Genomic DNA, 14,325 nt, shown 5'->3' with positions numbered 1-14,325 from the left:
GTGTTTGTCGCTCATGGCAGGCGGCTTTTGAACCCCTCATCTACTCCAACCTAGCTGTCTATAGTGACGATAAACACAAAGAAGAGGGGCAACGTGGAATTTCTCTCCAAAATTTCCAAAAGCTTATATCCGGCGATCATGCTAGGTATACGGAAAACCTACATCCAAAAGCTTGAATACAATATCCTCCTCCCCTACGAAGTCTTAGACTGGATCGCACGCAAACACCGGGAGAGTCCTGAAAATTATAGTACAGATAACCCTATCCGAAAGGACAACGATCTAGCTTTTCAGACAGCTATGGTGAGCCTTTTCCAAGAGCTTCAATCATGGGATCAAAATTCCCGTCTGAGATTAAATCTGGCTATTCGAGGTCGTCGGCAAGGTCTTGCACCGGAACCACATACTCAGCACTCAGAAATCACCGCTGACTATCGTTGGGATTATCGAGATGGGCGTATATTATCGATTCCCCCATACAGAGCGCGGTTTCCAAGGATATGTCGGATCTACCATCTCTTCCGTGCATTGAGAAGCTCTCTTTTCTAAACGGTAATCAAATCTGGACTGGCGCAATGCGGACTATAACTCAACGTTGTACCCAAATCGTTGAATTGGAGCTAGATCTTGAGGAATTCGTCCGTCCAGACCACCTGGAGTATATACAGGCACGTCGCGAAGGTGAGCTATATCCTTTTTGCTGTGGACTTCCATGAACCCTAGGAATTTTACTAATAGCTATATAGCGTTGTCTTCTTTAGTCGATTCTATTCCGAAGAGCCTAAGAGTGCTACTCTATCAAGGACATGATGATGCCCCGTGGAAACCGGCCATGTCCCCACTCAATGTCATCCCTTCTGGTGTTGATAGTGTGAGCTCCAATTTACGAGATCTCAGTATTTACCTTCAGCAACTGAAGTTGGTGAACACCACTATCGCATATGACTTTTTGTGTCCTTTGGATGAAAAAGGTCAGCCTAAACCGGGTTCTTTGCAGTTGAACTGGCCCTACCTAGAGGTATTAGAACTTGAGGGTATACCACCTTGGCTTCCTTTAGGTAAGAAATCGGTCCCTCCTGGAACAAGAAAGCACCAAAAGAAAAAGTTGAAGTATATCCAAGACGTCTAATAACAAACAAATCAAACAGGAGAACCAACTTATCATAACACACCGGAAGACCAAAGCGAAATCGACGAGATTGAAAATTGGGAAGACGTGATATGCGATGTCGAAGCGGGATGGGGCTGGCCGGAATTACCGACTGAAGAACATTTCCATCGACTTCTCATATCGCTCGGCTATGCGGCCCAGCGCATGCCCCGTTTAAAGAACGTGAAAATTGAGGTGGAGAGCCATCGCCAGTTTACCTTCTGTCTCCAGAACAAGGCCGACCAGATTATCTTGAAATGAGAATGTTTTTACCCATATCGGCCAGATAGTAGGATGGCGAAGGGGTGGGATTTTGACTTGAATGATGTGAAAAGTCACCCTCAATACGAGGATAAAAGTTCTGTGATACTTCGGACCTGGCCGCCCAACACCCCTATCTAGCCCGCTGGATCAAGACACAGAAACTACAAAGCCAACTGCGCTCTCTTTCGCGAAGCACAGTGCACGAAGACCTGCCGTTGCAGGTCTCAATTTTGAGGGGGCTTCAGGGGTCTTTTGCAAGGCAAAGACGTCGTGGCTTTCCTCGAGGATGCACATTTATCTAGACTTCCGCACCTGCCCACAAAGCCCAAAGCCCAACCCGACCCAACCCGTAAATAGGCCGGGTTTTGGGCCCGGTCCTTAGGCCTATCGATGGGCTATAGGCCCGGGGTGAAAGCCCACAGGGCTTTAATAGGGACCCAATAGGCCCCAAGCAATACAAATATACTAAGTTGAACCGTGAGAAATGGCCTGGTGACGCGATCCCGAGGAATTCGCGTGCTCTCCGATTCTTTTCATGAGTTAGGGCTACGTATGTAAACTTCATATTGTGAATCTGCGTTTCGTTTCGCTATGCTACTCGTATTATCATTAAGTCCGATGTCTGACATGACTCGGTTCATGGATCTAAGTACAGTGATCTGGCGGATTTCCACGGCCCCACATACGAGGCTTGATCAGTGTGATATACCCTGGTTGGAGTCCAGTTTGGACAGATGGTCCGGTGAATGACTCAGTGCTGCGGTGTTTGGCAATCCACAATCTAAAGTCCGTGGCGTATGTCTCGGCATCACCGAGTTTCACGTGGCAGCTAGCAAATATCATGGGTCTGAAGCTTTGCTTCTTGTGTTCATGGCGAGCGCATCCAACCGCATCTCCATCGTGGGGTTGATTATGTCGATAACGATATCAAGGTGTAAAACGCAAAGAGTAAGCGATCGCAAGCTTTCAGTCCTCTTTGCTCTCCTCCCGACTGATAGATGTCAGGGAGTGCGCAAGCTTTAGGAGTACAACACTCTCCGTGGCCGCGAAGTAGTTCAAGCTATATGGTCATGTTAGAACACGTACCCAAGTAATATGAATGTCCGATAATGCTACTCACCTGTCCATCAAAATCCGAAGATGGCGCGAGAAATGGTCCTCATATCGTTTCAGCGTATCTTCAAGTTTTCCAATCCGCGTTGGATCATATCCTCTGGCATCGGCGCCAGGGACTTTGCCTCCAGCCAGGTCGGGATCAGCTGAAGCCAAGGCACGTGAAAGTGATGCCGCAGTCCAGGAAGCAAACATAGTGCAGCAAGTCATCAGCTTCGAATGGATCTATATAGTTATTAGTATGAATTCCACCGTGAGTGTAGAGAAACGCACCTTCAACAGTTTAGCCTGTGTGAGCATGCACTCCTTCAAACATGTGTCCAAGAAATCTACGTGATCTTGCATCAACTCATCAACCGTCCGGTTGGCCTGCTTCATATCATTTTCCTCCACCTCCGACGCCTCGGCATGAACGCTGTTAACACGATCCATCAGACCCACCCAATTAGGCTCAATGACCTCAGCCGTACAAAAATACAAAAGCTGCTGGACAAACACCAGCATCTTCGCGCGCAGGTTCCACGCCCGCCGTTTCCATATTTCGAGTCGTCGATCGGAGGATTTATGCCGCCAGCTGATGGTCTTGTTCTGATCTGCCCAGGACGTAACCAGCAATGTCTCAAGATGGCGCAACGATAGAAGATGGCGGAAAATGAGTTGGTACCGCAGAACGGTTTTGCGGCTAATGACCAGTGACAGAGGGAACGGAACTGAATAGTCCAGCTCAAGCGCATCAAATCCAAGAATATCTTTGTCCTCGTCGGCAGATTGGGCAGCGGAGACTTGTTGCTTCTCCGCGTCTGCGCTCTCTTGGTTGACCCCTGAAACATTCACAACTTGCATCAACCACTTCGTGAGGCCGATCTTATTCATTCGCACCTTAACATCTTCCTTGAACGGGTCTAGTGCTGCAACACTGCCAGGCTGTCGAAGGACAATATCCAATAGTGATTGAAGCTTGCCCTCGTTGACGGCACGCGCTGGTTTTCGTAGCTCAGAGGCACCAAGTTCGAGGAAGTAAGAAAAGAAATCAGAGCGATCCAGGAAGAAATAATGTTTTAGGGAGCGGAATCGGGTCGTGAGGGAGTTTTTTGTGACAAGAAGGTTCAACAAGGAAGCATTGGCATAGGTGTAGGCTGAATTTACATTGTCCAGGAAACGTGGATCATCGAGCGTCTTGGGGACATCTTTGACCTCTTTGCTGACGTCGACACCACCACATTCACGTACCACGTTAAGATACTTTCCAGCCAGGAGCACTTTATCCTGCACACTCTTCAGCTGGGGTGGAACTTCGTGCTCTCGAATCGTGTAGCGTTTCTCCCAATACTCGTCCGTGTAGTCTTCCTCGAGTTTCTCGCGTTTGATCCATTTTTGTTCCTTGACTAGGAACTCGGCGTGGGGATCTTTGATACCACCGTGGTGTAACCATTCATTCAACATGGCCATGTAAGGCCTACTGGCGTCACGTAATAAGGTCTGAAGCAGGGTCTTGGTGATTGGATCACCTGAGAATGAAGCTAGACGTCCTGTTAGAAGTCCGAGAATATTGCCTCCTTTGCACATTTTCTTGCGGGCCAGAGACCCTGGTACTAAGTCTCCCCCTTCTTTGAGTTGTTCAAGTATATTGTCAACATCCTCATCAAAATCGTCAATTGACTCCTCGAGTTCTTCATCTAGCAAGCCATTTTTGAGCAACAGTTCCTGGCCCATTGAATATAATTGGGCTAGACATTGACTGGTAGGCATTGTGTGGAGATGAAGAAGGTGCAAGGTAAATGTAGGATTGTTCAGCAGCTGGCCTTCCAGCTGGGCGATAAGGATCAGGTAATCTTTCAGGAGCTTTCGAATAGATGCGCACAGCGAGTGGCTAACAGCGCCACACTCGGCGCGGCTTTGAATCTCCACAAATGCCTCCATGGCACTGTAATGCGTCGCCATTTTCAACATGGACTGGATGAGATCACGGAGGGTCGGATCCAGGCCCGGGGCTATCTGGAAGACTGGGCCCGTGAGGCGGTCTTTCTCGATCGACGGATCATATGAGCTAGCGTAGTGGATATATTGACCTTCAAATCCCATGAACACGAACAATAAGTCCTCCAAGACTGCTGCTTCCTGGGCATCGGGTGAGAGCTCTCGAAGTGGCTGAGGATGAAGGGCCTGCGGTGCTGTCGAAGCTAGAGGGGGAACTGATACACGACATGCGAGAGGAGCTGTCGAGCGAGGAACTAATGACGCTTGGGGATTCCATGATGCTGTCAAGAAAAAAAACCATGGTCAGCAAATCCATTATCCGTTGCGCTCCACGACAAACTGCGACGCTGGGATCACTCACAATCAGGTGGGTCCTTCTCCCCAGTTTGGGCACTGGAATTCGCGTCATCAAGTTGAACAGACTTCCTAGGCCGAGTTTTATCCCAATCGCCTCTGTTGGCCGCATTGATAGATTCCTTGACAGGGTTCACAGGGTTCCGTCGCACTGCCTTTTCTCGTGATGTGATCACCATCCGTTCTGGGCGCTTCTCCGGCATGCTCTTCTGATCCCGGGAGACTCTGTGTTTTTGACTCGAGGTGCTGTGGCGCAAAGGATCCTTGTTCTCGACTTGTAGCGGCGACGGTCCGCGAGTTACGGAATCGACGCGATTAGAGACGGCGCGGGGTCGTTGAGCGCTCATATACGCGGCGCGGTCATTGACAGACATAATCCCGCGAGGGCGACGAGTAAATCATGCAGCATAGGAGATTAAAAGACGCGAAATTGAAGAATCAGCAACAAAAATAGCAGAATCAATGTCTATGGGGAGAAGATGCAAGTATCCAAACAACTCCACTTTGGCTTGGGCAGAAGAGGCCTCAGGCACAAAGGCATCAACCAGGCACCTCACCTCTTGCGTACGTCGAGAGCTTCCCTTCCCGAGCTTCACTCAGACAACGCATCTCTGCTCCTCTTCCGTTCCAACTGATTCTCTCCTCCATCGTGATTCTATATTCTTTCATTACTTCCTTTTTCGACAAGTCTCTTCCGTCCTATCAGATAATCCAATATGTTCATTGCACGATCAGAATATGGTAAGCTTCGTCAGGGTCCCCTCACCGCGGAATCAACTAACAGCTCTCAACAGACCGTGGAATCAAGTACGTTCTCCCGAGCTTAACCTACGCTCTCGCATAGACCTGCAGCCTGACAATGTTCCCTCTGCAGCACCTTCTCCCCCGAAGGTCGTTTGTTCCAGGTCGAATACTCTCTTGAAGCTATCAAACTAGGCTCCACCGCGATCGGAGTATGTCATACCACACAATTCCTCTTTGCTCTACGGTTCTACGGAAGGCCTCGGAAACACTGCAGCGAGCCATCTTCGTACTGTTATCAGAGCGCAAAGCCAAGGATAATGCGATGATGGGACCGTCTTTTCTAACAGTCTCTAGGTAGCAACCTCCGAGGGCGTGATCCTCGGTGTCGAGAAGCGCGTCACATCTACATTGCTTGAAGCGTCGTCCGTTGAGAAGATTGTCGAAATTGACCAGCACATCGGCTGTGCCATGTCCGGTCTCCAGGCCGATGCCCGCAACCTGGTCGAACACGCCCGCGTCGAGTGCCAAAACCACGCCTTCCACTATGCTGAGCCTCTGCGGGTCGAGAGCACCACGCAGGCAATTTGTGATTTGGCTCTGCGATTCGGTGAGAGCGGTGATGATGAGGAGAGTGTCATGAGCAGACCGTTCGGTGTTGCGCTGTTAATCGCTGGTTATGATGAGGATGGGCCCCAACTGTAAGATCTGCAGTTTTCAATTTGTCTGATATATTTACTGATTTCTTTTCTTTGCTAGATACCACGCTGAACCGTCCGGCACATTCTACCGGTATGACGCCAAGGCCATCGGCTCTGGAAGCGAAGGCGCGCAGGCGGAGTTGCAGAATGAATACCATCGGTCTTTGACTCTAGCGGAGGCCGAGACGTTGGTCCTCAAGACGCTGAAGCAGGTTATGGAGGAGAAGCTTGATTCCAAGAATGTTCAGCTGGCTAGTGTCACCAAGGAGAAGGGTTTCCGTATCTACAACGATGAGGAGATGGGCCACGCTGTGACACAGCTGGGTGGTAACCAATGAAGGCGATTAGTGTCGAAGATATCTCTTGAAGGGGCTCCTTGGACTTGATTTGGAGGCTAGTATCTATGTCGGGAGCAATAGAAAAATAATGACGATGCCGTCCAACGATTACATGCTGGCCTAACTAGGTCGTATTTCGCGCAATTAGCAACCTATATAGATATGGTCCATGGATATAGTGGTCATGCGTGGTAAATTTTGGTTATGTACAATGACATATAAGCACATCCGTTGCGACGCCTAGCGGATCTTATAAACACACGGCTTCAGCACCTGAGCCTCCTGCTCAGCTGACATGCTAGACTCTGAATCAGGCTTGCGGTCAACAAAGCGTTTCTTGTTACCACCTGGGGCAGGCGCACTGATAGCCGAAGCGTGTTTCCCCTTGGTAGGCGGACCACCCTGCTTAACAAATACCATTCTCACGAACATCTTATTGGACTTATCCACGGATTCCTGGCGAAGCATGAATCCACGAGACCGGAACACATCCACGAACGCCGAGATATCAGTTTCGTCCTTATTGTCAGACGGCCGCGCATCCTCAGCAAAGATATCACCCTCATCATCGGAATCATCACCGCTCTTCTTCTTGGGCTTCTTCTTGTCTGCCTTGCTGCCAGGCTTCTGCGCACCGATCTGAGACTTCTTGCGTTGGACCTTGCCAAATCGACTTTTGACCTCACTGACCCAGCACTCGCCCTTGCCGTCATTGCGCAAAATACGCCATGCCTCCTCGACGAACGAAACCCAGTTGGTTCCCATCAGACTCAGACAGAAAATAGCCACATCCGCCGCCCCATCCTCCAAGGGGAGATTCGAGATATCGGCTTTGGTAATCAACGGATCGGGCGCTGCCAGATCGTAGCTGTTGAGCTTGATCTTGAGCTTCTTGGCGGAGGGTGTCAAGGCGCGCGCGAGCTGTGCATCACCACAACCCAGATCGGCGATTGTGCATAGTCCAGTGGGACGACGGGGGAGCGGGTAACCCTTAGCAGGGTTAATGGGATTTCCTCGCCTTGGGAGCGGAATTGCACCACGGGTGCGGATGGTCTTGATGTAGTCGTCAACCGGGTTGGAGGGCCATGACTCCTTCACCTGCCGCGCAAATCCGGCATGGTACTCGTCGAACAACTCCGGGTTGGTACTGAACATCTCAAGTGCTTTCTCGGAGGGGGTGGTGTAGAGGGTTTCGTTCAGGTGGCGGAAACGAGAGGAGATCAGCTTCTGTCGCATCGCTTGCTGAAGAGGAGTCAGGTTCGCTGTCGGTGGGAGTGCAGGCGCGGCAGGAGCGGGAGTAGGAGCTGGAGCTTCTTTAGCCGGGGTGGTGGTAACAGCATCCGCCTCGGTCTCGGTCTTGTCCCCTGAGGCGTTATCCTTGTTCTTCTTGTTCTTCCTTTGTCTCTTCTTGGGTGCTTTATCCTCGACTTGGTCCGCATCTGCATCGGCGGTGGCGGCAGCTTCGTTTGTAGACTCCTGGGTAGTAGCTGTCTCAGGTGTCTCCTTCTCCTTCTTTTCCTTCTTCTGCTTCTTCTCTGGCTTCACAGAAGCCTCTGCGCCGTGCTTTCCACCACGGGTGACACCCTCGATGTGCCTGCGGTACATCTCATCCACATTGCCAGCGGTGACGCGGTCGTTGGCACGCTTACGCTTGTTGCTTGCATTGGCGTTGGAGGCATCCTTTTCAGGCTGAGATTCGTTCTTGGGCGGCGCAGGCTGAGTCTGTGACTGGAGAGCAGAGCTCTCAACGGACCATCCTGGAACAGCGAACATGATTAATTCTGAAGGATTGGTTGTAAGTGCCCAATGCCTTTGAAGTAGACAGAACAGTACCTAAGAAAAAAAACCCTCTCAAAATTTCGTTATCGGTAATTTTACTATCAGATTACATACACATTTCTGCCTCAGGCGCTCAACCGGGGTAAATTTCGCCTAAAAGCCTATAGCGTGACCTTGTTTGAGGGGGACAAAGAGAACGTTGTACAGGGTACACCGTACACCCCTAATCGACTCGTAAGCCCTTGTACTTATGAATACCAAACCCTTGGAGCCTTACATAGTAGTAGTCTGACTGTGCACTTAAGAACCTTGCAACCATGTAGGTGATCATATGTGGAAATTCATATGTATGGCGGGTGATCTGCGATTCTCGGCAGCTTTTCCCTCTTAGTCTGTTTATAACTTATCTGATCATTGTGCCTTTTAGCCCCACAATGTCCTCGCACATGTCCGCTCTACAGTCTTGAGTTATGGCTGACGACCTCCAGGATCTGCTGGACATTCCAGCAGATCTTACTGTTGAGGCTTCTGTGGAAGCATCAACCGCACGATCAGGTCCCCGCAGACTCCCCAAGAAACGAACTAAGACCGGCTGTTTGAGTACGTTGCAGAACGCTGGAGAGAGAGGGTTTCCCCGTTGACCGAGCCTCATAGCTTGTCGAAAGCGCCGGATCAAGTGCGGCGAAGAGAAGCCAATATGCACCAACTGCGTGAAATCCAAGCGAACCTGCGAGGGATATGCCCAGCGAGTCGTGTTCAAGAACCCCATAGGCATCTTCGGGTCTTTCAGTACTGGCCACGGCCCGGATCCGCAGATAGAGCAGCAGCATATGAGGGTGCCGATATACAACGACTATGGCGCTCAACTCCCTCCCCAACAAGCGGCAGCCGCTGCTCAGCATCCAATGCTGGCTCCGCGACCTATTGATCCGATAACAATGGGATATCACTCATTCCCATCCCAAATTTCTTCATCGACTCAAGTCCAGCCGATTCACGCACCTCCCTTCTATTATCCAGCGGCTCAAGTACAGCCGCCAATCCATATATGGCACACTCAGCCGATGGCTCAAGCGGAGAGCAAGTTGGCCCCGCCAACTGTGACTGATATCTCTCAAGCACAGCAGTCAGTTCAGTCGGGTAAGACGAGCGCTCCACATAGGCCCCATGGAAGCGTGCAAAATATACCACATATCGCCAGTCCGATCGGTCAGACAGCCGAAGAATACGCCTCCAATCTCTCTCCAGCTCTCAATCCAATGCCCGGAGGCAGGGAGAGGGAGATCAATACTGTTCCTCAGGTATGTATTGCCGTGATCTTACTGTTTTTGGCAACCGGTATGCTGAATACGATTTCTTAGATCACCCAGCCGCTCCCTACGATATATCATTATCAGCCACTGCCAGGGCAGTTACGATCTCATGACCAGTTTATACCCCATCAGCCACAAGTGATATACATGGAGAATGAAAGCGAGGATTATTACGACGTGGACTCGGATGATGAGATGGTGGATCAATCGCATGCTGAAGGCTTCAACCAGTTGAGTCTCATCATGGCCTCTGCTAACCGCGATGAGCGACAACTCCGCTCCTTCACGACTTACCTGAATGAACCCAATGTGCTGGCGTCATATCGCCCTACACTTGGCTCTTCTCCCCTGAACAACCCAAAGACCGCCCGTATCTTTGCTCACTTCATTCACTCGACTGGTCCATCCTTGTCTATATTTGAACGACATCCTACTGACTCATCGATTGTTTTGGGGGCAGCCGTCCCATCCGCACAGCAGGGTCTATGGGTCTATACACTTGCCCTCAAAGCTTTAGAGCATCCGGCCCTCCTCCAGGCAATATTGGCGATCAGCAGCTTACACATTGCATATTTACAGCAAGTCCCCACGACAGTATCTTTGAAGCACTATCACTATGCCCTGAAACGAGTTGGTTCTGCAGTCGGTCTTCCCCTCCGACGCAAGCAAGTCGGGACCCTGGCTGCCACGCTTTTACTGGGGTACTATGAGGTGATATCTGCCGACCACTCGAAATGGAATAACCATCTGGGTGGGTCCACCCATCTGATCCGAGATATCGACTTTGCCAAAACAACCAGAGACCTACGGGCCCATCGAGGTAGAGCTCACGAGCAGCGACGCCAGTCGGGCTGGTCGAGCTCGTGGTGGGGAATGCCTGGCGATATCTCTGAGGATGACCCCTTCTCTGAGAAGGAGGACAGCGTCGACGAAGATCTTATAGGTACCATTATGGGACGAGGAGTCAATTATGACCATTTTGGATGCATCAATGAAGGGAGTCTGCCGCCTTCTAAGAAGCATTTTACCCGTAAAGATATCGAGGTTTTCCGGATTCAATGCGATCTGTACTGGTGGTATGCAAAACAAGATGCATTCCAGAGTTTTATCGGCGGAAACAAACTATTGTAAGTCTACACGTATAACTACTAGTAGACAGACAATTTGCTTATCTGTTAACCAGAATGCCATACTCTCAATGGGGTCAATGTCCGCCTCGAGCAGGCATTGGCCGTTTAGATGCCATCTACGGCTCTGCAGATCATCTATGGCTGCTGCTTGCTCGAGTCACAGATTTTGCCTTCCGTGATCGCAAGCGAAAATTGAGAACCTTGAAGGCAGGTGGGGTGGACTGGAGGCCAGGCCCTGAGATGTTCCAATTCATGGGTCGGTTCGCTAGTGGCCCTCCTGGTCAAAGACCTGGACCACCTGGCGGCTTTGGTCCAGGCGCCCCTGGTCCTCCACCTGGCATGCCTCGTATGCAGCCTGAAGGGTATCCCAGGGCCCCCTTTATGGCAGAGCCTGCTGGGTCATCTCCTGCTTCAAGCCCTGGACCGCCCTCGGCTGACAGTCCTCCAATGTATGGAATGATGCCGCCTCAGCCGCCCGCACGCCTTCCCTCGGGATTCCAAGATAGACCACCTGATCCTCGTTCGTCACCAGACGAGGATGACCCGGCTCACGACATGAGTTACAAGGAAGCTGAACAAGAATGGGAAGAGATCCTGGTTGCTATGGATATATTCTGTCAAGCTTTGGGCCGCGATTTCCAACCTTTGCCACCAGATGTCGCGCCCCCGATCTCTACACCGTTCGGTCCAGCCCTCCAGTATCGTACCCACACCATTGCTGTGATCTGGGGGTTCTACTATGCCATTCGTCTTCTGCTGAATCGGATTCATCCCTCCATGCCACCGGCCATCATGATGGCAGCTGGGGTATCTGCCCCAACAACCGCTGGATTTGCGCAGATTATTGGGAAGATCCTGGCGGGTATCTACTACCCACAACGCTTCAATCTCGAAGCTGGAAGCTTGAGTCCGAATTTGGGTTCTGGATTGACCGACATGACAGTACCGCTATTCTTTGCAGCTGTGCAATATATTGATCCCACACAGCGAGCTTGGACGATTTCAAAACTTCGCGACATCTCTCGTCTGACTGGGTGGAAGAGTGCGGATGCTATTGCCGGTGGCTGTGAGAAAGCATGGATAGTCGCTGCAAAGCAGGGCCGTGGGCCACCCTATCAACGGTCATTTGAGACTGACCGAGAACGGGAACGAGAAGAACAAGAACAAGAGCGTGAGGTAAGCATGTCTATTGGATATCCTTGGCCTAAAAAATCCAAGCTAATGTATGCGCCACAGTCTGAGGCTGTGCTGAAGGAGGTTGAAGATCGTCGGTTTGTGACAGTCAAGTCGGATCGAGCGCATTGGGCCATGGGAATCTTGGAAGAGGACATTGCGAATTTAGAGGTTTAGGATTGGATAAAGTATACAATGCACCAGTACCTACATATATGTACATGGTACATACATTAGGCACAACATACAGTAGCAGCATACAGTACACAAGTAGTCGTAGAAAGCTGTGGCGCAGAGATAGGTATCCAGGTATCCCCCACATTCAATCTAGGCCTGACCCAATGTCATCACTTGTCATCACTGATCGACTTCTGCCTGACGTTTTCTCTTCTGTTATTTTCGTGGCTTTCTCTTTTTTTTTCCCAAGGCTGATTCTTGATTTCTACTTTCTGTTCATTTCTGCCTCCAACTGTTTCATCCTCTCTCTTCCGAGGTCTCTATCGGTTTCTCTCACCCGTGGTTCCTCGAAAACCCCACTCTCGGTTCGGAAGTCAGCCGCTCGCGTCATCCACGGTTCACCCTTCGTTTTGTTGATTCCAAGAACCCGGTGATATTCCCAAATGTCTCGGTATGATGATTACCGCTCGTCAACAGGGACCCTGGACTCTCGCGATCGATACGATCGATACTCACGGGGACCCCCGTGCTCGAACGACCCCGCCAGGCCGAAGAGCGGTTTGAAGCACGCCTCCGTGACGAAGATCGATATGGACCCCCTGCCCGCGCACTCGGGAGGCTCTATGAGGATGACCATCTAGACCACCCACCCCCTGTCATGTCTCTTGTGGCGCGTGACAGGAGTCGGCGCCGTGACGACAGTCCCTCATTTCGACGTCCCCAACTACTTAGGCGGCAATCTTCCTTGGACACTTTCGACCGTATACCCCGGCGCAAGATGGAGCACCTTGATGACAGAGATCGTGGCCCCCGCGCTCCCCGTGTGCCTGTCGTTGCTCCGCCTCGTCATCAATTCCCTCCGGGCCGTTTTCGCGAGCGAGAGGTGTATGAGGATATTAGGATCGCCGAGCCCGACTACTATGGTGATGAAGAGTTCAGAGATATTCGTGACCGAGACATGGTTGATCGCCGCCGCCGCTCTAGCAGTACTATACGCAGACCTCATGAGGAGAAGCCTTACCCACGTAAAGGAAAGACTCGTGTTCCTCGTCACCTTGCTCATATTCACGCCATCATGGATCTAGGGTATCCATTCAAGGAAGAGGTCGGTGTTTTATTTTCCAACAATACTGCTGTCGGCTGCTGACCTAAATAGGCGGATGTGATCGTCATTCAAAAGGCATTGTCGAAGGAACAGATCGACGAAGTGCTCAGTTTGAGCCGCGAGTTCAGGCGGCCTTCACCCGTAGAAATGGAAAGTGAGTGGCATTCGCATCCGCACTCCCAAGCCCTTTTGAGGAATAGTAATACTAACTAGATTTTTTGAACAGCTGAATATCTCCGCTTGTCCCCGTCTCCTCCACCAAGGGAACGGGCACGCGAACAGGTGACAGAGTACCTGCGTGTTGAGGCTTCTCCTCGTACCAGCCAGGCATTCGTCGTGGATGCAGCACCCTCCCGACACAGATCGCAGTCGCGCCACCATGTAGACCAGTACGAGGAGATTGTAGAGAGGCCGCGAGCGCGGGGAGTCTCTCGACGACGAGCTGTATCAGTCCATGATAGTGGACCTCATCTCGCTCCTGTACAGTACATCCAGGAGCGAGAATCTGACGCGGTTCGGGCGGGTCAGATGGTTGTCATTCGTCCACGGGAGAGCGATCACGACGTGAGTGATTATATTCGCGAGCTAGAAGAGGAGACAAGACTTCTTCGTCTGGAGAGGCAGGGTGGAATTGAGATCACCCAGAGACGCGAGACAGATATCATTGATGATAGAGGCAATCATGAGGAGATTACTGAGACCCGGAGGCAGGAGCGTTCAGGTATGATGCCGCAGATTACTATATATATCGTTTCGGTGATTCTGACCTTCTCTAGAACCCAACTCTCGCATCATGCGTGCTATGATGGCAACTCTGACCTAAAATGGTTTCCACACTTCTTTCTATTTTCTTTTGTTCCGAAGAAGAGACTTACGACGCTATGATTTTAATTTGATTCCAAGGTTGTAGGTTCTGGATGGGGATTTCCGGATTTTTTTCCATGTATTTTCTTAGTCAATTTGCAGATTATTCCTAGCTACGATATTGAGGTTTTGACAGTCTACAATCA

The 14,325-nt window shown here is 50.7% G+C and overlaps 6 protein-coding genes across 6 annotated transcripts; 4 read left to right on the top strand and 2 right to left on the bottom strand.

The window, feature by feature from the left end:
- Window positions 1-138: 138 nt before the first annotated feature.
- N7479_000355 (uncharacterized protein) lies at window positions 139-532 on the top strand (the record flags this gene model as incomplete). The annotated part of the gene is made up of 2 exons (XM_057248053.1): window positions 139-457; window positions 483-532. 2 exons carry the CDS (start codon window positions 139-141, stop codon window positions 530-532), a joined length of 369 nt encoding a protein of 122 aa, XP_057112485.1.
- Window positions 533-575: 43 nt separating this feature from the next.
- N7479_000354 (uncharacterized protein) lies at window positions 576-1,411 on the top strand (the record flags this gene model as incomplete). Its single annotated transcript, XM_057248052.1, has 3 exons — window positions 576-681; window positions 747-1,058; window positions 1,149-1,411. The coding sequence occupies 3 exons, from the start codon at window positions 576-578 to the stop codon at window positions 1,409-1,411; spliced, it is 681 nt and encodes a 226-aa protein (XP_057112484.1).
- A 969-nt stretch (window positions 1,412-2,380) lies between these two features.
- N7479_000353 (gamma-tubulin-complex subunit SPC97) lies at window positions 2,381-5,232 on the bottom strand (the record flags this gene model as incomplete). Its single annotated transcript, XM_057248051.1, has 4 exons — window positions 2,381-2,474; window positions 2,535-2,752; window positions 2,801-4,785; window positions 4,866-5,232. 4 exons carry the CDS (start codon window positions 5,230-5,232, stop codon window positions 2,381-2,383), a joined length of 2,664 nt encoding a protein of 887 aa, XP_057112483.1.
- A 342-nt stretch (window positions 5,233-5,574) lies between these two features.
- On the top strand, window positions 5,575-6,744 carry pup2 (proteasome core particle subunit alpha 5; the record flags this gene model as incomplete). Its single annotated transcript, XM_057248050.1, has 5 exons — window positions 5,575-5,599; window positions 5,653-5,665; window positions 5,733-5,811; window positions 5,957-6,300; window positions 6,359-6,744. The coding sequence occupies 5 exons, from the start codon at window positions 5,575-5,577 to the stop codon at window positions 6,636-6,638; spliced, it is 741 nt and encodes a 246-aa protein (XP_057112482.1). The 3' UTR covers window positions 6,639-6,744.
- A 134-nt stretch (window positions 6,745-6,878) lies between these two features.
- N7479_000351 (25S rRNA (adenine645-N1)-methyltransferase) lies at window positions 6,879-8,411 on the bottom strand (the record flags this gene model as incomplete). The annotated part of the gene is made up of 1 exon (XM_057248049.1): window positions 6,879-8,411. One exon carries the CDS (start codon window positions 8,409-8,411, stop codon window positions 6,879-6,881), a length of 1,533 nt encoding a protein of 510 aa, XP_057112481.1.
- Window positions 8,412-8,887: 476 nt separating this feature from the next.
- On the top strand, window positions 8,888-14,138 carry N7479_000350 (uncharacterized protein; the record flags this gene model as incomplete). Its single annotated transcript, XM_057248048.1, has 9 exons — window positions 8,888-9,017; window positions 9,072-9,718; window positions 9,779-10,857; window positions 10,914-12,036; window positions 12,097-12,131; window positions 12,688-13,315; window positions 13,367-13,469; window positions 13,542-14,036; window positions 14,092-14,138. The coding sequence occupies 9 exons, from the start codon at window positions 8,888-8,890 to the stop codon at window positions 14,136-14,138; spliced, it is 4,287 nt and encodes a 1,428-aa protein (XP_057112480.1).
- Window positions 14,139-14,325: the final 187 nt, after the last annotated feature.

This window comes from Penicillium vulpinum (assembly GCF_028829585.1).
Source record: "Penicillium vulpinum strain IBT 29486 chromosome Unknown utg000001l_segment0_segment0, whole genome shotgun sequence".
NCBI classification, from domain to species: Eukaryota; Fungi; Ascomycota; class Eurotiomycetes; order Eurotiales; family Aspergillaceae; genus Penicillium; species Penicillium vulpinum.
This window is presented reverse-complemented; position numbering and strand designations above follow the sequence as displayed.